Source organism: Citrus clementina, unplaced genomic scaffold, assembly GCF_000493195.1.
Source record: "Citrus clementina cultivar Clemenules unplaced genomic scaffold, Citrus_clementina_v1.0 scaffold_8, whole genome shotgun sequence".
Classification (NCBI taxonomy): domain Eukaryota; kingdom Viridiplantae; phylum Streptophyta; class Magnoliopsida; order Sapindales; family Rutaceae; genus Citrus; species Citrus x clementina.
The window spans coordinates 19,302,417-19,321,992 of NW_006262022.1; the positions used below are offsets into that span (position 1 = coordinate 19,302,417).

The 19,576-nt window shown below is 38.1% G+C and overlaps 4 protein-coding genes across 4 annotated transcripts; all 4 read right to left on the minus strand.

Moving 5' to 3' along the window:
• Positions 1-2,542: 2,542 nt before the first annotated feature.
• Positions 2,543-3,169, minus strand: LOC18034736. Its single transcript, XM_006424144.1, has one exon. It carries the CDS (start codon positions 3,167-3,169, stop codon positions 2,543-2,545), a length of 627 nt encoding a protein of 208 aa, XP_006424207.1.
• A 549-nt stretch (positions 3,170-3,718) lies between these two features.
• On the minus strand, positions 3,719-4,884 carry LOC18035233 (germin-like protein 9-3). Its single transcript, XM_006424145.2, has one exon. The coding sequence runs from the start codon at positions 4,670-4,672 to the stop codon at positions 4,055-4,057; it is 618 nt and encodes a 205-aa protein (XP_006424208.1). The 5' UTR covers positions 4,673-4,884; the 3' UTR covers positions 3,719-4,054.
• A 7,074-nt stretch (positions 4,885-11,958) lies between these two features.
• LOC18034718 (germin-like protein 9-3) lies at positions 11,959-12,609 on the minus strand. Its single transcript, XM_006424147.2, has one exon. The coding sequence runs from the start codon at positions 12,574-12,576 to the stop codon at positions 11,959-11,961; it is 618 nt and encodes a 205-aa protein (XP_006424210.1). The 5' UTR covers positions 12,577-12,609.
• A 2,190-nt stretch (positions 12,610-14,799) lies between these two features.
• Positions 14,800-16,771, minus strand: LOC18034850 (peroxidase 60). The gene is given in 5 exon segments (XM_024179887.1): positions 14,800-15,157; positions 15,159-15,195; positions 15,868-16,027; positions 16,271-16,450; positions 16,544-16,771. Coding segments are annotated over 5 exon segments (963 nt in total).
• Between the last annotated feature and the right edge of the window lie 2,805 nt (positions 16,772-19,576).

Consider the following 19,576-nt stretch of genomic DNA (forward strand, 5'->3'; position numbering starts at 1 on the left):
TCACTTTCCCCGAGTGTTTATAAAGTAAATAGAGCAGTGCATATTCCAGCAAATAAGAGTTTTTAAGCCTTTGAAACAGATGTAATATATTATTTTGAGTTTAGCCATAGCAATGTCAGGTGTAATTCTAAAATAAGATCACCAGCATGATTGTAAAAGTGCAACATTGCAAGGCATAATGGGAAAGCATCTTAAAATCTTTAAGACGAGGGTGACCTCAGCCAACCTTCAGTACTGATGTGAGGCACCAAGGCAGCACCTTTTATATCAAGGGTGTGTTTACTTGTATGATTAAAAAATCGGAATTCGAAATGAGAATGATTGATGGTGTTTACTTGTTAAAGTAAAAGGGGGAATGGGAATGAAATATGAGGGGCACACATGTTTTTAGAATTAAAGAATGGGAACTTGATTCCTACGAGGGGCTTGGGAATCGAGTTTCCATTCCTTATACTCTCCATTTTATCCCTATTGAATTTTCATAATTCCCAAATTGCTTTCAATTAAGTTTTGTCACTTTGATTTTAGTCCCCATGGAAGTTTTGTAATATTTGCAAATAGGTCCTTCATTATTTATTATTAGCAATTATATAATAATATTATTATAATAATTATTATTGTTATTTATTAATGTCATTATTATTATATTAATAATAATATTATTCAAAATTTATTAATTTTATTTTTTATAATAATAATAATTAACAATAATTAGTTTGAATAATAATAATAATAATAATAATAATAATAATAATCATAATCACTATTATTATAGTAAATAATGAGAATAATCAACTAAAGTCATTTTAATAACTTAAAATAATAGATCCCGATTCCTATAGGCAAAATAGACAATTTATTTTTATTCCCATTTTCTATTCCGATTCTAATAATTCCAATTACCAATTAATAAGTGCACAAAAATCTACTTGGATAGTCTCCAATTAGGTAGAACTTCGCTCATAAACATAAGGCATTTCATAAATGATATTTTGCCTTAGTACAACAAAGGAAATCCATTAATTATTAATCATAAAGGTCTTCAAAGTTGAAAGACTTCCCTGCCATGGATTCTCGCTTTGAAAATACAGTTGACTTAATCACAGTGGAAAATGTTGACTGTCAATATGAGGCTCTGGATGCAGATCAAGTTTTCAGTGTTTTTCATAATAATTACGAGTATTTTAATAATCAAAGGGTAATTTATAAATGTCAGTTTAGCCTACGGCGACTCTCTTCACTCGGGCCAACATTTAATGTACCCCAACCCTTGGGCAACTGTGGGATCTAGCACTTCAAGGGCACCCTACACCTCTACCTACCTTGTTAAAACTACTGTTCCTTAAAAAAAAAAAAAAGCCTATACACAGAAGAATGATATAAGAGGATGAACATCATATCCCACAAATTTTAATCTTCCCCCAAATCCAAATGAGATCAACCAATATGCCTAAGACATGGCAGTTATGCCAACTGATCTTCAACATTAGCAGGCAAGAACAGATGAAACTAAAACTTGAAAATTTACCAGATAGGATCCTTATTATATATCTGTTTTCCTGCTCCTTCCCCAATTCCAGCTTCTTCCACTCAGAATTATTAGCTTCATTTGTGATTACCAGGAGACACACAAATATATGCACCATCCAAACAAAGCCTGACCAATTTCAACTTTAAAATCAGACAGCCATGCCCTTGTCCATGCCAAAAGTTACACCAATCATTAAGAAAAACCATTAGAATTGAGAATGTCTGAGCTCCTGAAAATCAACAAAATATTAACCAAATTCTAAAAAATATTTTAATCCCCAAGAATCCATGAGGTTTGTTTTCAGAATTTAAACATGCAGTACTATCTGTGATTAGTGACAAGCGAAATTCAACACTCGCATGCAGCTTGTTCGCAATCCAAAAGATAAGACACTCAACAATAAAAGTTAAGGTGGCCTGCCGTGGTACCACTATATGCAACAGATGGTAGATGGGCATTGCTGGAAAATAAAATTTTTAGGGTAGCAACAAGATATTAAGCACCTTAAATGTAAGCACTTTAAATGCTTGCTGAAACTTCTGAAGTCACTAATGCCAACAAGCACACCCATGGTAGCTTGTAGGCCATAGAAATGGGAATATTATCACCATTTATTTGTCCTTCTAGCTGCAACATCTTTTGCAGAGCATCTGACTTCCATGCAAATCTTATTCCAAAAATTAAGCAAAGTACCAACTAAATACAAGCAATGATTCATTCAGTAGCATTGAAAGCACCTTTCATTTTTCATTTTCATGTAACTCTTATGATTTTTGAATTATTATTGTTATTATTATTATTAATAGAAAGTGACTGCTAACCAAACCTAATGTCTCCTCAAAGCAAGAAACGAATTCAAAAAATTTTCCTTAACTTTTATTAAAAATGTTTATCCCCGTACACTACTCTATATACTCAATATTCTCTAAAACAAATCGCAATAAATTAAAGCGAGTAATGCTTTAATTCCACAAATAATTTCTTTCTATTAAAAAAAATAAAAAAAGAACCTTAATCAAGAAAACCTGTTTGTCGAAACACGGCGTTTCTGACCTGCCTCAGATCCCTGCCTTTGAGCGTGCGTCCAACGCCTTCGAGCACCGAACAGGACACAACGGGCGTGTTCGCACGCGCCACTATCTCGTGCGGCGGAAGCACCATCTCGTTGTCCCCCTCGTCGTCTTCGTCCGCGTCGTCAAAATATCTTCTATTCCTCATGGCCTTCGCCAGCACCGGCACGTTCACCGGCGCGCTCTGGTACTTCAACTTCCCGAACGGCGACCGCTCTTGCTGCTGCTGCGGCGGCTTCGGAATTCCAGGAATCGCGCGTGAAGTCGAGACCGAGGCTTTGTGGCAACAGTGTGTCGGAGATTCCGGAAGCGCGGCCAGGATTCCAAAGTTTTCGGAGAAGTTTGCTATTTTATTGTTGCTGTTGTTATAGAGGTGATTATCATGGTGGTGGCGGTGGGGGTCGGCTGGTTCAGAGATATCCGTGGTGAAGATATCGTCTTCGTTGAGCTCGTCGAAGGAGGCGGCGGTGGATCCTGAGGGTTGTGACGCGTGAGGATACGCGCTGAGCCAGCGGTTGGGGGGAGGTGACTTCCGGGGGCCGAAGCGGGTCGGGCCGTGAATGTCCATGCGGATGCGGGTTGCGTTGATGAGAGGATGTGCTGGGCGTGCGGCAAAGGGCCTGGAGTGACGTGGAAGGTGAAAATTTTTTGAGGATAAATTGATGACATAAGAATAAATATTAAAACGTGGGACAGCCCGAGACTGAGGGAGGAAAGCGTGATCCTCTTCTGGGAATTTTGTGGGACCTACGTGTCGCGGAATCTTTTGCGTTCTGTTTGAATGGCAGGAAACTTTTTGCTCACCTCATATTTTTCTTCAGCACACTTTCTAAAATGAGACAGCCTAGCTAAGGTATTGTTCACCTTAATTTTCTTGTTTTTGGGATTATTTAAATTTATTTCCAGACTATGTTTTTAAATTAATTTTTTTTTTAAAAAAAAAACAATCGTCATATTATTAAAATATAATTTCTCATTGTTCCTCGGTATCTCAGGAGTAGAGAATCGGTTAATAACTAAACTCAAGACCTCTAGCACTAGTGGGAATTCAATATATTTTTATGGCTAGAATTGCCGTCATTCGAAAAATTGAATGTCTGTATTTGAATGCAGGTGGTGTGAAGGTGAAAGCTGACAGAGATGAACCTTCACCATATGCCACCATGCTTGCTGCACAAGATGTTTCAGAGAGATGCAAGTTGTCCAAGTCCGTTTACATTTACTCTAATATAGTTTATAAAGAAGAGTAAGACAAGTTATTAATAAAAGATAAATTTAACCCAAAAAAAATAAAATGAAGCTATTTTGCTGAGAGGAAACAAGAAGAATGCTGCTTATTAATGCAATGCAAATATATGGATAAAGGGAATGTCAAAAGAAGCACAAACACATAGCAATGAATAAGATAAGTTAATTAAGTAATCCGTTTCTGGACCAATTATGTTGTATGTCTTCAGGGCTTGGGTGCAAGACCGGCCTTGAGAGCTTCAATGGTTGCAGCATCAGTCTTGAATGCCTTAGCCAGTATGGTGTCATCAATGCCGGTGGTGAACAGAGTGTTGGGAAGGGACACAGTTCCTGCATTGGCACTGCCGAAAGCTGAAACTGCGAGAGCCGGATTCTGTGCATCTGGGTTGTACTGGAAGTGAACTAGTCCCTTGGGGAAAATAAACATGTCACCGGCTTGAAGTGTTTGAGTGAAAAGCTTGTTGGTCGTGTCAACGAAACCAACTTGAAGGCTGCCATCAATGAGGAAAAGGAGCTCAGCAGAGCGAGGATGAGTGTGAGGGGGGTTAGTAGTGCCAGAGGGGAATTGAAGGATAGCATAGGAAACACTTTGGCCATTAAGTGCTGGGAATTCAACCATGCTTGCTTTCAGGACTTTAAAAGCTGGAGGAGGCGCTGCACCAATCAAGGCTCGCATGCCGGTGAATGTGAAGAAATTTCCATCAACTATGCTTAAATTTGATGGGACAATAAAGTCGGAGATGATATCCGGGTCTCCAGCCAATGCCATTTGGACTATGGCAAGTGAAGATAGCAGAAGGAAGAAGAGCTTTTGAGATGCCATGGCAAAGTGCTTTGATATCTTTAGGAGATAATGAGATTAATTATTTGCTGAGGAGATGATGAATTTGGATTGGAAGGTGGGTAGTATTTATAGAGTATGGGATATGAAGGAATTGTTTGTAAATTGTAATCCTGCAGGCCTATTGACAGATGGGATATTTACAAAGTCATTCTTGTTTTGGTCGAAGGGTTTTGGTGTCATTTACCCGGCAAGGAGGTAAGGGAGTGATAATAATATTATTTTTTCCCTATGTATAATTTTTCTTTTTTTCCTTTGCTTACATGCATGTGTTTGAATCATATGATATGCTCATAGGCATTGTGAAAATCAAATAAGAATTGACAAAAGTGCAGCTGGATTTGGAAAATGACTAGGAAAAACTAAGCAAATGATTCTTATGAATTTAGAATCAAACCGAGGATATTTCACTAAAATAATTGTTATTTTTATTTAACTTTCTTGTCTCAAGTTCTTGTACTAAAAGAGCTTGTGCAGGATTGACTAATATCGATACATTATGTACACCAATATTGCTAAGTCATTGCACAAAGGTATCATATCAGTAGCATCTGATACTCAGTTTGATGGATCCATATTTGCTGAACTTTGGTTTGTTAGAAGCGTTGAGATTTGTTTTGTCGATTCCTGTTTGTGTTTTTTAAGAGATTAGTTCATCACTGCCGTCGCGAATTTGGTGGTGGTAGTAAGAGTTGTTGATAATCAAAGAACTTGGATGATATTGATCAAGAACAAAGATGTTTCTGCCAGGTGAATTTTGAGGTCAACTGTGTCTCAGCGTTTCTAGAAATGATGGTTGAATTGAAGGGTACAGGTTTCCTTGTGTGCTTATAGTTATAGTTATAAAGAGAGTAACCATGAAATACCCAAGAGTGTGACCACATATGCCATAACTACTGAGTATACAACATTATTAGATGCTGAGATTAAAGTACCAAGAACATAAGCTGTCTGTAAATTTAAAGTTTTTCTTAGCCAATTCTACAATTGATTCGGAAACTAAAATATTAGCGTAGAAGATCAACATTTGCCATCTCTTCTTCCTGTTTGCACTTTAATTTTAGAGCATTAATCATCTAACCGAAAGGAGTTGCTGTTGGACATAACTTGCTTAACGGACAGAATGCTAACATAGCGGATGGTTGGTTTTCAATTAAGTGAAAAAACCATCGTTGGTTTTATCTTGTTTATGTCAGCATTCTATCATATTTTTCCTGTCTGAATATCACTGCTCACTACTATAGATTCGTTTCCGTATATTCCCTGTTAAATTCAAACGCCAAGTCATTAAAAAGGCTGTCATTGTCCACGATTAATACTCGTATCATCTCATGTTCCAATGAGGCTTACACTTATTTCTAGCTCCTTTTGCTAGAGAGAGTGGCTACATTGGATTAGTTAGAGACCTTAATGTGTGTTAGAGGCCACAAGTGCGTTTCACATATGCAAGGCGCAAGGGTAATTCCAAAAATACCAATCGTGGCTAACGTGTTATCAAGTAGTATAGAGAGAAGAGTTTGTTATGCATTTCTGTTAGTGATAAGTTGATGGTATTCTGTTTTGATACTTTGTTAGAGTTTTCTGTTATTTTATTTGGACGTAGAAGTGAGGAGGATATAGAGAGAGGAGCGGTTTTTTGGGAGAGGAGGGAGAATTATTTTGTAGTGAGCTTGCTCATTTTGGGAGAGATACCAAGCCTCTCGAATGCTTGGGTGTTTTGGTTTATTTCTGCAGACAAATACCAGTTTTCCTACTTCCAACAACATTCTGCTCTCTACTGTGTTGTTTATCTAACCATTTCAGTTCAGGGTCTATCAAATTGGTATCATAGCAGTCACGTACCTGGAAAATGACTGGCAAAAATGTTGCTCAACGAATGGATTCCATGGAGGAGGCGATGGGTGCTGCGCAGGAGGAGTTTCAACTGGAAATGGGATCGTTGAAGGATGAAATACAGACGATGAACAAACGATTCGAACAGTTCATCAAACTTCAGGAGGATACAGGAGGTTCGTATTCGTATAGAGGGGAAAAGATGCTCAGCCCCAACTTCGGCAGTGGGTCGAGCTCAAGCGGAACTCGCCATGATTTTCGATTCCGGAAACTTGAGAAGCCACTGTTCGATGGCTCAAATCCGGATGGCTGGATTCTGAAGGCTGAACGATATTTTTCTGTAAATCGGTTATCCAATGAAGAAAAACTTGAGGCAGCGATAATAGCTTTCGAGGGAGATGCCCTGTTGTGGTATCAATGGGAGAATAGGAAGAGATCCATGATGGTTTGGGAAGAGATAAAGGTACTAATCTTGAAACAATTTCGAGTAATCCAAGCCGGTTCTCTCCATGAACAATGGCTAGCCCTTACTCAAGATAGCAGTGTGTGAGAATACCGCTGGAAATTCATCGAACTTTCGGCGCCGTTGGAGAACATTACAGATGAACAAGCTCTGGGAAATTTTATCAACGGGTTGAAGCCTGAAATCCGGGTCGAGGTTCGGATCATGGAACCCAGTAATTTGGGCCGGGCCATGGACTTAGCCCAAAAGATTGAGGAGAAACTGTGGGTGACCAAGGCCCACAAAGCAGACGGTGGGTTTTATCGAGCATGAAGGTCAACGCGAGGTGTGAACTTCCATTCTGAAGCTTCGCGATCTTCGTTTGGGGCAAATCATAACACGACCCAATTTTCGAGAGAGGTTAGGAGGTTGTCCGATTCAGAATTACAGAAGAAAAGAAAGAAAGGACTATGTTATTGATGTGATGAAAAGTGGGCACCTGGGCATCGCTGCAAGAAGAAAGAATTGACTATCCTTCTCACCTACGACATGGACGAAGCAGAGCAGGAAGAGGAAGAAGGTTCGGGTGAAGGCGATCCCGAACTGGAAACGGCCGAAATTAATCAAGGGGTAGAGGTCTCTCTTAACTCGGTGGTTGGTCTGACTACACTAAAGATGATGAAGCTTAAGGGGACTATCGGGGAGCAAGAGGTGGTGGTACTGATTGATTCAGGTGCAACCCACAATTTTATTTCTTTAGACTTGGTTAGTAAGATGCGGATACCCATTGTTAAAATTGGGACTTATGGGGTGACTATGGGTGCTGGAGCGGTTGTAAGGGGGGAAGGTTTATGTCGGGGAGTGACTATTCATCTACAAGGAATAGATATTGTAGAGGAATTCTTGCCGCTTGGGTTGGGGAGCTCGGATGCTATATTAGGAGTTTAGTGGCTGGAAACTTTGGGGATGACACACACAAATTGGAAGACACAGGTGATGAAGTTCATGCTTGGAAATGAATCTGTTACTCTACGAGGGGATCCTTCCCTTGGCAAGACTTTGGTTTCACTGAAGGCAATGATGCGCACCATTAAGCACGAATGAGCTGGAATTCTGGTGGAATGTAATCAATTTGAAGGTCTGTGCGAAGTGAGCCCTGAGGTGCCACCGAATCTAAACCAAGTCCTAGCAGAATACGAATTAGTTTTTAACATGCCCATGGGCTTACCACCTACCAGGGGACATGAGCATTCCATTTTGCTCAAAGATGACAGTCAACCTGTTAGTGTCCGACCATACCGCTATCCTCATGCCCAGAAGGATGAGATTGAAAGACTGATTCAGGAGATGTTAGATGCGGGAATAATCCAAGTCAGCAATAGTCCATTCTCGAGCCCAGTTTTGTTGGTTAAGAAGAAAGACGGATCGTGGCGTTTTTGTGTGGATTACAGGGCTCTCAACAAAGCGACGGTACCAGATAAGTATCCTATCCCTGTCATTGATGAACTCCTAGACGAGTTACATGGTGCCAGAATTTTTTCCAAGCTAGATTTAAAGTCAGGCTACCATCAAATCAGAGTCAATAGTCAGGATGTTCATAAGACTGCTTTTCGAACGCATGATGGACACTACGAGTTTCTCATCATGCCTTTCGGACTAACAAATGCCCCGGCGACTTTCCAATCCTTGATGAATGATGTCTTCCTGCCTTATCTTCGGAAGTTTGTTCTAGTGTTCTTCGATGACATTCTAATTTACAGCCCTTCAGTGGAATCCCATCAACAGCACCTGGCTCTCGTCTTGGGAATATTGCAGGCCAACAGCCTTTATGCCAACCGAAAAAAATGCGAGTTTGGAAGGACTCAAGTAGCATATTTAGGCCATATCATCTCTAGACAAGGGGTGGCAGTGGATCCAAGTAAAATCCAAGCCATGAACTCGTGGCCAACGCCCACTAATCTGAAAGCGTTAAGGGGATTTCTGGGATTGACGGGGATTATAGAAAGTTTGTGGCTGGGTATGCTAGGATCGCATCGCTATTGACTGATCAGCTCAAGAAAGATAGGTTTGGGTGGAGTCCAGAAGCTGCAGCGGCATTTGAAGAACTCAAACAAGCTATGTCTTCGGTCCCTGTGTTGGCAATGCCTGATTTCACAAAGCCATTTATTGTTGAGACTGATGCATCTGGTTTTGGGTTAGGAGCTGTTCTACTACAGGGGCAACAGCCAGTAGCTTACTACAACCACGTTTTGGGGCCCCGGGCTCGCCTTAAGTCCATATATGAGAAATAACTAATGGCCATAGTGTTTGCAATTCTGAAATGGCGCCGTACTTGCTGGGAAGGCGATTCATAGTGCGAACAGACCAACAGAGCTTAAAATTTCTTTTGGAGCAGAAGATTGTTAGAGTTGAATATAAAAAATGGAACACCAAAATCATGGGATATGATTTTGATATTCAATATCGTAGTGGGGCAAGTAATCGAGTAGCGGATGCACTCTTACGCTTAACAGAACCAGCAAAGTGTTTAACTTTGGCGATTCCTCAGTGGCAACATTGAGATTCCTTAAAGGTTGAGTTGGCAGAGGATACCTTTCTGAAGAAACTAAGGGAAGACATAACTTCGGGTACACAATCTCACGTGGGGTTCTCAGTTGAGCATGGAGTATTGTTCTACAAGAGTCGGCTGGTTATTCCTCAGATTACTAAGCTTCTTTATGCTCTCATAGGAGAGTTTCACACCACTCCGATTGTGGGGCATTCGGGAGAAACAAAAACTTACCAACGCTTAGCAGCAGAATTGTATTGGATAGGTATGCACAAGGATGTCACCAGATTTGTACAGGAATGCACTATCTGCCAGCAGAATAAGTACTTGGCCACTACTCCCGCGGGGTTACTTCAACCTATTCCACTACCAGCCCAGGTTTGGGAGGAAGTCACACTTGATTTTATTGAGGGGCTGCCTCGTTCTGAAGGGTGGGATGCCATCTTAGTAGTGGTGGACAGACTGAGTAAGTATGCTCACTTCATAGGATTGAAACATCCTTTTTCTGCTGTTTCGGTTGCTGGAATCTTTGTTCGTGAAATTGTTAGGCTTCATGGGATACCACAGTCAATTATCTCTGACCGAAATAGGATATTCTTGAGCCATTTTTGGAGTGAATTGTTCAAGCTGCAGGGAACTACTCTCAAAAGAAGCACCGCCTATCATCCACAATTTGATGGACAAACAGAAGTTGTCAACCGTTGTCTGGAAATGTATCTACGCTGCTTTGCTTCTGGAAAACCTCGAAGTTGGGCTCGCTGGTTGGCATGGGCTGAGTATTGGTATAATACTTCCTTCCACTCTTCTACATGTTGTACTCCATTTCGTGCTCTCTATGGAAGGGATCCACCCCCTCTTATTCGGTATGAGCAAGGAGCTGCTTTGGTATCTTTGGTAGAACAGTTAATGGAGGATCGTGATGCCATACTGGACGATCTGAGGATGCAGTTGCTTCGTGCCCAGTAGCGGATAAAGCTGCAAGCTGATCAAAAGCGCCATCTTGTAGAGTTCAATGCAGGTGATTTGGTATTTCTGAAACTATGACCTTACCGGCAGCGCTCCCCCGCTCAACGTAAGTTTGAGAAATTAGCTGCACGTTACTACTGTCCATTTAAGGTTCTTCAGCGTATCGGGAAGGTGGCATACAAACTAGAACTGCCTCAAACAGCAAAACTCCACCCTGTCTTTCATGTTTCGCAGTTGAGGGCAGCACTTGGTGTGTCATCCTTTTCCCCCACGATCCCCCCACAATTGACTCCTGAGCTTGAACTCGTGGTGGAACCTGAAAAATTGTTGGGAGTTCGTCCTAAGGTTAATGGTCAAGCCGGTGAAGTAGAGGTGCTGCTCCAATGGAAATCCTTGCCTGAGTTTGAGGCAACTTGGGAGGATTTTCATCTGATCCAACAACAATTTCCCGATTTCCACCTTGAGGACAAGGTGAAAGTTTGGGTGGATGGTAATGTTAGGCCACAAGTGCGTTTCACATATGCAAGGCGCAAGGGTAATTCCGGAAATACCAATCGTGGCTGACGTGTTATCAAGTAGTATAGAGAGAAGAGTTTGTTATGCATTTCTGTTAGTGATAAGTTGATAGTATTCTGTTTTGATAATTTGTTAGAGTTTTCTGTTATTTTATTTGGACGTAGAAGTGAGGAGGATATAGAGAGAGGAGCGGTTTTTTGGGAGAGGAGGGAGAATTATTTTGTAGTGAGCTTGCTCATTTTGGGAGAGATACCAAGCAATGCTTGGGTGTTTTGGTTTATTTCTGCAGACAAATACCAGTTTTCCTACTTCCAACAACATTCTGCTCTCTACTGTGTTGTTTATCTAACCATTTCAGTTCAGGGTCTATCAATGTGCCTTACTAAGTGTAAAGGATTCTCAAGATCCTCCAAGATACAAATCTTACCTGTGTAATTCAGTAATTTATTGGGAAGATTTTCCTGCATGCACAAGACAAGAAGGTCAATGCTCTTTGTTCTTTGTGAAGGAAAGACAGCCTGCCTTGCCTTGCAATTGTGGATGAATCTAGTTTCCCTAGTTAGCTTTGTTATTTCCAATGTATATATTTGCAGAATCATTAGCGTGCACTATAAATTGCAGGTACTCTAGCCTTGTAATACACGCAGCTTCTTCAATAATGAAGAATCACTTTCCTCTCAATTTCATTATTTTAGTGCAAGGACAATGTTAAGATAAAGCAATTCAATTTAGGCTTTGCTGACTCTGGTCTTCTTAATAGTACTTTAACTGGAAATATTAGCCATTTTCAGAATACTGAAATGTAAAACCGTTAACGGACATTACAAGAAGAATGGTTATTTATTCAACGCAGAATCGGCAAAGGAAGTGCGACAAGAAGCACAAAACATTAAAAGAAATAACAAATTTAAAGTGATGCACACTGAATCAGTTAATAGTATTAAATAGTATTAAATTTTATCCTCAAGGCTTGGGTGCAAGGCCGGCTTTGAGAGCTTCAATGGTTGCAGCATCAGTCTTGAATGCCTTAGCCAAGATGGTATCATCAATGCCGGTGGTGAACAGAGTGTTGGGAAGGGACACAGTTCCTGCATTAGCACTGCCGAAAGCTGAAACTGCGAGAGCCGGATTCTGTGCATCTGGGTTGTACTGGAAGTGAACTAGTCCCTTGGGGAAAATAAACATGTCACCGGCTTGAAGTGTTTGAGTGAAAAGCTTGTTGGTCGTGTCAACGAAACCAACTTGAAGGCTGCCATCAATGAGGAAAAGGAGCTCAGCAGAGCGAGGATGAGTGTGAGGCGGGTTAGTAGTGCCAGAGGGGAATTGAAGGACAGCATAGGAAACACTTTGGCCATTAAGTGCTGGGAATTCAACCATGCTTGCTTTCAGGACTTTAAAAGCTGGAGGAGGCGCTGCACCAATCAAGGCTCGCATGCCGGTGAATGTGAAGAAATTTCCATCAACCATGCTTAAATTTGATGGGACAATAAAGTCGGAGATGATATCCGGGTCTCCAGCCAATGCCATTTGGACTATGGCAAGTGAAGATAGCAGAAGGAAGATGAGCTTTTGAGATGCCATGGCAAAGTGCTTTGATATCTGTAGGAGATAATGAGATTAATTATTTGCTGAGGAGATGATGAGTTTGGATTGGAAGGTGGGATAGTATTTATAGAGTATGGGATGTGAAGGAATTGTTTATAAATTGTAATCCTGCAGGCCTATTGACAGATGTGACTTTTACAAAGTCATTCTTGTTCTGGTCGAAGTAATTTTTGTTTTCATTTATCCGGCATGGAGGTAAAAAGAGTGTTAGTAATATTAGTTCCTTAAGTTTAATTTTTTACTTCTTATTTGATTTTCATTTTAAAAGGGTTGTGCAAGACTGTTGAAAGTTGATTCAGGAACTGAAACTTGGGAGTGGCAAAGGCCCAGATGAAGAATTGTCGTTATTTATACCGTCTGGTCAGTTGAAAACTTCTGCTTAATTTTACTGGCTGTGCTTGTTAAGGCCACTGTTGGAGTGATTCCTTATTTAGTCTGATTTAACTGCATATTGAAGATAACCTCAGTGGGCAATTAGAGCAAGAAAATAACAAAATATTAAAAAAGAAATTATTAAAGTTAACGAATTGATGGCATCCATGCACATTCGACAAAAAAAAAATAGCACCAATGAAGTCGTTATTAGCTTTTGCGTTTTTGTTGTCCACAATGCTCATTTGCCTTGTACAAGTGATCATTTGACAATTGACAAAAAGTGCAGCTGGATTTGGAAAATGAGTCAGAAAAACTCAGCAAATGATCCACATGAATTTAGAATCAAATTGAGGATATTTCGTCAAAGTAATTACTGTTTACTAAACTTTCTTGGTATATCAGCTGGATAGTTACTTGGAGAAAATATATGTTTCTGGCCGGTGAATCGAGGACAATTGGTGTCTCAGCATTTCGAGAAATGATGCTTTAATTGAAGGGCCAGGTTTCTTCTTCTCTTATAGGATTCCCATTGTTATCAAGCCCATCCCACAATTACCATAACGGAAATTTCACGTTCAAATTTCAAACAAAATTACATGTGGGTTTCTAATTGAGGTTGGACAGTTATAATTTAAGAGGTATAACACTAAAGTATTTGGTAAACGCTAACTGCTGTAGCTTAAAAGTTATGTCGATATGATTTTTCACTTGTATAATAAAAAAATTATTATATCTTTAATAATTTTGTCAAAATTATTATTTAAAATTTATATTTACTACATATTATTAATTTTTATTTTATAGTTACAGTTTTTTTTCTACAACAGTTGGAACTTAAAAATTATAGTACCTCAATCCCAAACATGACCTATAACTTCTCACATTTACAATTCCATCAATTAGAAAGAAACCAATTCCACAAATTACTGTAAAGACAACGCAAAATCCCACTTTCAAAATTGAATGAAGAAATCAAAAGTTATCAACACAACTTTCTTTACATTTTAAGCTTATGATGTTAATTTAGTGATTTTTAAGCAGTTTTATTTTGCTGACCACCAGGTATATGATCCTTATGAGGTAATGGTGCTACAGTTCATTATATTTATTTCCACCATGATTAGTTGGATTTTATAATTTAGAGAATCTAAAAACTTAACTTATCTTTTTTTAATTCCATCCATTTTAATTATAAAATTTTGAAATCCACCATTTTATTTGTTTCGCTTTCTTGCTATTTAACTTGTGATGTTGAATTTGTAAAACTTGTTTTAATTGTAAAATAAAAGTTGATGGTGTGAGGTAAATATTATTTTTACATAAAATTTATATAAAAAAAATAGTAGAGATGTTATAAGTCGTTCATCAAATAAGTGTGGAATAAAATTAATTTAACTTCAAACCCACAATAACATGTATTTATTAAATATTTTAGAATTGTAACATTTAAACTACAAGTCCCAACCACAATATTAAACAGGCCCAAACATGATTTTAACATGATTTTCCATGATGAAAGACCAATAAAACTCTTTAGAAACTCATATTTGAAAATACATTTTTTTTTTTAATATGTTTTTTATGATGTTCCCAATTCGAATAGGCCAAAAAGGCCAAGGCAAACGATACATTTGTCCCAAGACGTGTATTGAACATATATATAAAATAATTTTTAACATTTAAATAAATTTGTTTGCAGGCCAGGACTCAGGAGTAACGTGTGTCATCGGCAGCCGTGGACTGGAGACAAAACAAATAAATCAGAAGTACAAAACCGAAGAACAAGAAATAGGTAGCATTGCATTGCTCTTAGCAAATTAACATTCAGCGTTTATTGACGGCCCGGCATGATTTCCTTATCTCCCCTTGATTGCCGGTAAGAACTTGAACTCGTCCCATCTTGACCATGGCCTCGCCAAATTTAGCATTAAAGTCATTCCCAGTCGCTATTTTAGCCACTGTGGCTTTGGTAAGCGAATTCGTTGCTAGATCTTGGTCTATTTGCAGAATGCCTCTACGCATCATAATTTGCTTGAAGAAAGAGTTGTCAACTCTCAATGAACTTGCGGGATCCTGATCAAGATTAACTGCATTATCACGTGCTGAATTCATCGGACAGATTCGTCTCAAGGAGACGAGTAGTGATGGATCCATGTTAGGGTCAGGTTTTCCAGTGTTTTTGGAAGAAAGAACAATGTGCTATCCCCACAGTATGCCCTCCTATAAACATATTTATCAAGAAAATAAAACACATTATTAGTCACATTATCGAAACAGAGAATGACAGTTAGGTACTTGTTGAGTTATGTCTCATTTTAGTTAATAAAGAGGGTTACTTAGGTTTAAAAATAGGATAGATTAATTTTTTAGGGTTGGATACCTGAGATCTTAAATCTAGTTTTGCAACAAATTGGTATAAAAGTCAAATTCTAGTAGTCTGGGAATGTGGTGATAGAATAACACAGGTGTGTCGGATGATGACTGTAGTCCATTTGGTTTCATCTAAGAGGGTATTGTCAAGTTATATCCTACATTTGTTAATAAAGAAAAGTTGCTTAGGTTTATAAGTAGAATGAGTCCCTCCACCCGATTAATTAGTCTTTTATATTAAATATCTGAAAGTCCTAGCCACACCAATAACAATATATAAATATTTCTCATTTTTTATATTATACATTACATTCTAGTGTTTTTATTTTAACATACAAAACCTTTTTACAACAATAGAACTCAAAAAGCCTGTTTTTTGGTTGTAGTTTTCAACTTTTCATGTCGAAAATGTAAACAGACAGTTTTAGAAATTTAAAAGGTAAAAAATGAGAGATATTCAAGACCAAGTGTCGAAATAATGTATGAATATGTATCGAGGAGGGAAATGCGGAGTATATATACCAAGAAGATAGACCATGTCTGTGGCATTGAGTCCTTTCTTAGCAAATGTTGCAACGGACTGAGCTAATGGAATATCCGGACCTGGCAGATTTACGTTTGTTGCTAGAGATACAAACCCATCCTTTCTTCCTGTTTCTACATTGTATCGCCCTCCTCCACTCTGCATCAACCAGAAAAAAAATAAGAAAGAAACATGTGTCATAGTTGCATTGACTCCGAATTTGAATCTAGTGCTGATCTTAAATAGATGAGTTGATTTTTTTTTTTTTGTGTGCCAGTAGTACATTAGTAATATTAAAACTTAGTAGTGAGCAACAAAACTCAGATATTAACATGCACTGAATCCAAATCCTAGTTGAAGTTCCGTTATTCATTTTCCTTGCTACTAAAACACTATTGTTACCAAGGAAACAGCATCTCTGGTTGCCATGGCAATGATATCGGCGCAAGAGACGACGCCAGGGCAGATACTCTCCAATGCAGCCTTCGCAGCATCAATAACATCATAACCCCTCACGCTTAAATTTGGAGGTGCAGTTTTCTCAGAGGCGCGCCCGTCCAGTAGAATCGACGCGTCACATCCCTTTGATATCATAACATTACATAAGGTGCCTTTCAGCTTGTTCATAAAAGAGCAAATTGTAGTGCAATTAATCAAATTAGTTAAAGGACTTACATTGACAAAGCAGTCGTGGAATTGCATACGAAGGAGAGCGGGTGTGATAGTTGGGTCCATGATGAACTTTGCCTTGACAACAGTAGCAACAACAGACTCAACATCTACAAGCAGGCGACACTTTCCTCTATAAAATCCCACCTGAAGTGCGCCATGGCAATGGCCTGTAAAGTTTACAAGAATGAGCCCTAGGGCCAGTACTAATGCAGCTGAACTCGACATCATCATCTTCTTTGGAAAAGTTGTTGGCAATTCGGTATGGCAATGAAGCAGTCTTTAATTTGTGCCTATTTATAGGCGTTCAGCTGCAGAGACTTGATTATAAATGCCAACCCAGACTGAGAAAGTAAGCTTCATAGTTGAATAATATGTCGTGTGGGGTAAATTTTAGGGACCTCCCCTGAGGTTTGAAGTATTAACACTTTAATAGAATGTATTGATATAATTACACATACCTCCCTTTCCGTTAGTATAAAAATACGTATGGTGTTAGTATAAAAGGATAAATATGTAAAAGCTTATTTAAAATTCAAAATAATTCAAAATTAAAGCTTTAAGTTCTTGATGTCTGCGAAATCTTGCTTGGTTTACTCTATTATCTAGTGGTGTGTAATGACCAGTGGACAAAAGTAAAAAAAAAACTTCACAAAATAAAGCATGCACTTAGCTTTCTCTTTCATCTAAGCAACACCCAGCCATTTTCGTCTTCCTAAGGCTGCGAAGAAGCAGCTGCATTTGCCCAAAACCTTTTCAAGATTAAAAAACATTTTAGCTTCAATTACGAACAAGATGAGTTCTGATGGTGGCCCAAGTCTTCCATGAAGCGAGTACCAGCGGCGAACGACTTCATCCGCGACAGGAGTGAGAAAGAAATAATCTGTAGATGATTTTGTTGAACCTGGGTTAATTAAACTTGAAAATGGGTTCTTTGTATTTTGAATTTTTTTTTGTGCATGTTGATTTCAACAACTGTGGGTTTTGATTTTCTTCATTTTGAGCTAATCAAAGTGTAATGATAGAAAGCTTTAGCCTTTATGTAAATTTTGATTTAAAAATTAGTGGGTTTCACTGTTATGAAGTTGTTATGCACTGAGCAAAGGAATGAAAAGAGAAAAAAAAATATTTTCTCAATATTTTTTCTTGACTTATCCTTGTTTTGAATTCTTTTGCGTCATCATCGTCCGTAATTGATTAATTTGCAGTTGGAAACTAGAGAGACTCGAACAAAATCGTAGCTTATATGGCATCTCCTAGTTGTAGAGATATAGTGGTTTTATTTTAAACTACTTTGGCATGTTTTCGGCACCTATTAGAATTTTCGACAATTTCGTGCTGGTTCCACAATTTTTTTTGTTTTTTGTTTGCCACTCCTACTGCATTCTCTTTTTTGGTTTATTTTAAGCTATGGTAGCTGGTGAAAAGATTGATTATATTTTATGGCAATTCATCAGCTGCCTGTACCCATCGGTTCTCATCCATTTTATTTAATAATTTATTATTTTTGTGGGAAGGGTGTTTTAGTAAATTTAACAGTCAACTAACGGTCAACTTAATTGGTAATTAACGGCGAGTGAGGTATGTGTAATTGCATCAATACATTCTATCAAAGTGTTAATACTTCAAACCTCAGGGGAGGTCCCTAAAAATCACCCTGTGTGTGTGCACCATTACTTCTCTGCAAGAGAGGTTCAATTTCACCGTCCATTATACGTGCACCCAAGTAGTTTATGCTGACTTTGTATCTTTGATCTTCTTATTTTTATTATGAATAATTAAATATTTTGTACCAAAAAATGGAGGCACATACAAAATTAATGCAGTATGCTACATATCCCAAAATCTCATTTCAAATGATGTCGCACTCACCAATTGACTAATTAGATAATAAAATTAATTCATTCAGAACTTGTACAAAAATACCACATAATTTGGTATGAATTTTTAGGATGTCTGTTTATTATTATACAAATAAAAGGACATATATAGGAATACATGTCGTGATTACATTTACATATATGGAAAGGCGATTAGTATATAAGTCAAACTCTACTGAAACGATCAACTAATTAAATTCAATGTATTGACTTTAGATTTCAAGTCTTTGATTAATTATTGTCAACGATTGAAAAGCAGAGGCTGCAGAGCTGAAGATGCTGTATATGATTGCTGTTCGAAACTTAGAATAGAATTAAAATGCTAAAAAAGGCAGTGATCCTGCTGTCGTGGTATGTACCTACGACTTTTTCAGTGTACTATATATAACAAGTTAGCAACCACTCTCTTCATATGGGGCGGGACTCGGGAGGAGACTGTATTATCGGTAAGTAAAATAAAAATGGATGGGATTATTTATACTTTAAAAAATTATTTTAAACACTCTTTATATCAAAAATATTTTTATTACAAAAATATATTTTCATGAAATTACTAAAAATGACATAATTACTTTAACTTAAAAACAAGAATACTTTATATGTCCCAATTATTATAAACTCTCAATCTTTACTTTGTTCATCAATTCATCATCTGAGCCTCGTGAAAGATACACAATCAGAATCGTAAATCCTTCATTGGTACACAAATTAGCACCTTCACCAACGAGTTTTAATTACATCTCACAAATCACATTAATTAAAAAATAATATGTGGGTTCATCTCATGTAGATGGCCTAAAAGCCTAAAGTCTAAAAAATATACTAAATGTACAATTATTACTAAGTTTTAGACTTGAATGAAATTAGCTGTTAAATTGGCTTCGTAGAATCACGGGATAAAAGTGAAGAGAAGTGGAAGCGGCCGTAAACAATTTTGCAAGAGTGAAGCCGAGAGTAGAAAGAACACAATGCCGCGACTACGGATTTTGGGTAGGGGTCTCAATCTTTGAGTTGACAATAAAAGCCAATTTAATTTTTTTTTTTATATAATAAATTTAGAGAGTAAGTTACAAACATCATCCTTCATATTTTTATTAGTTTTAATTTTGATTTAATTCTCATTGCTTAATATACCTATTTGTTAGAATAACAGATAGTA

Coding starts and splice junctions, on each gene's coding strand:
- LOC18034718 (XM_006424147.2), bottom strand. CDS start 12,576: ATGGCATCTCAAAAGCTCATCTTCCTTCTGCTATCTTCACTTGCCATA.
- LOC18034736 (XM_006424144.1), bottom strand. CDS start 3,169: ATGGACATTCACGGCCCGACCCGCTTCGGCCCCCGGAAGTCACCTCCC.
- LOC18035233 (XM_006424145.2), bottom strand. CDS start 4,672: ATGGCATCTCAAAAGCTCTTCTTCCTTCTGCTATCTTCACTTGCCATA.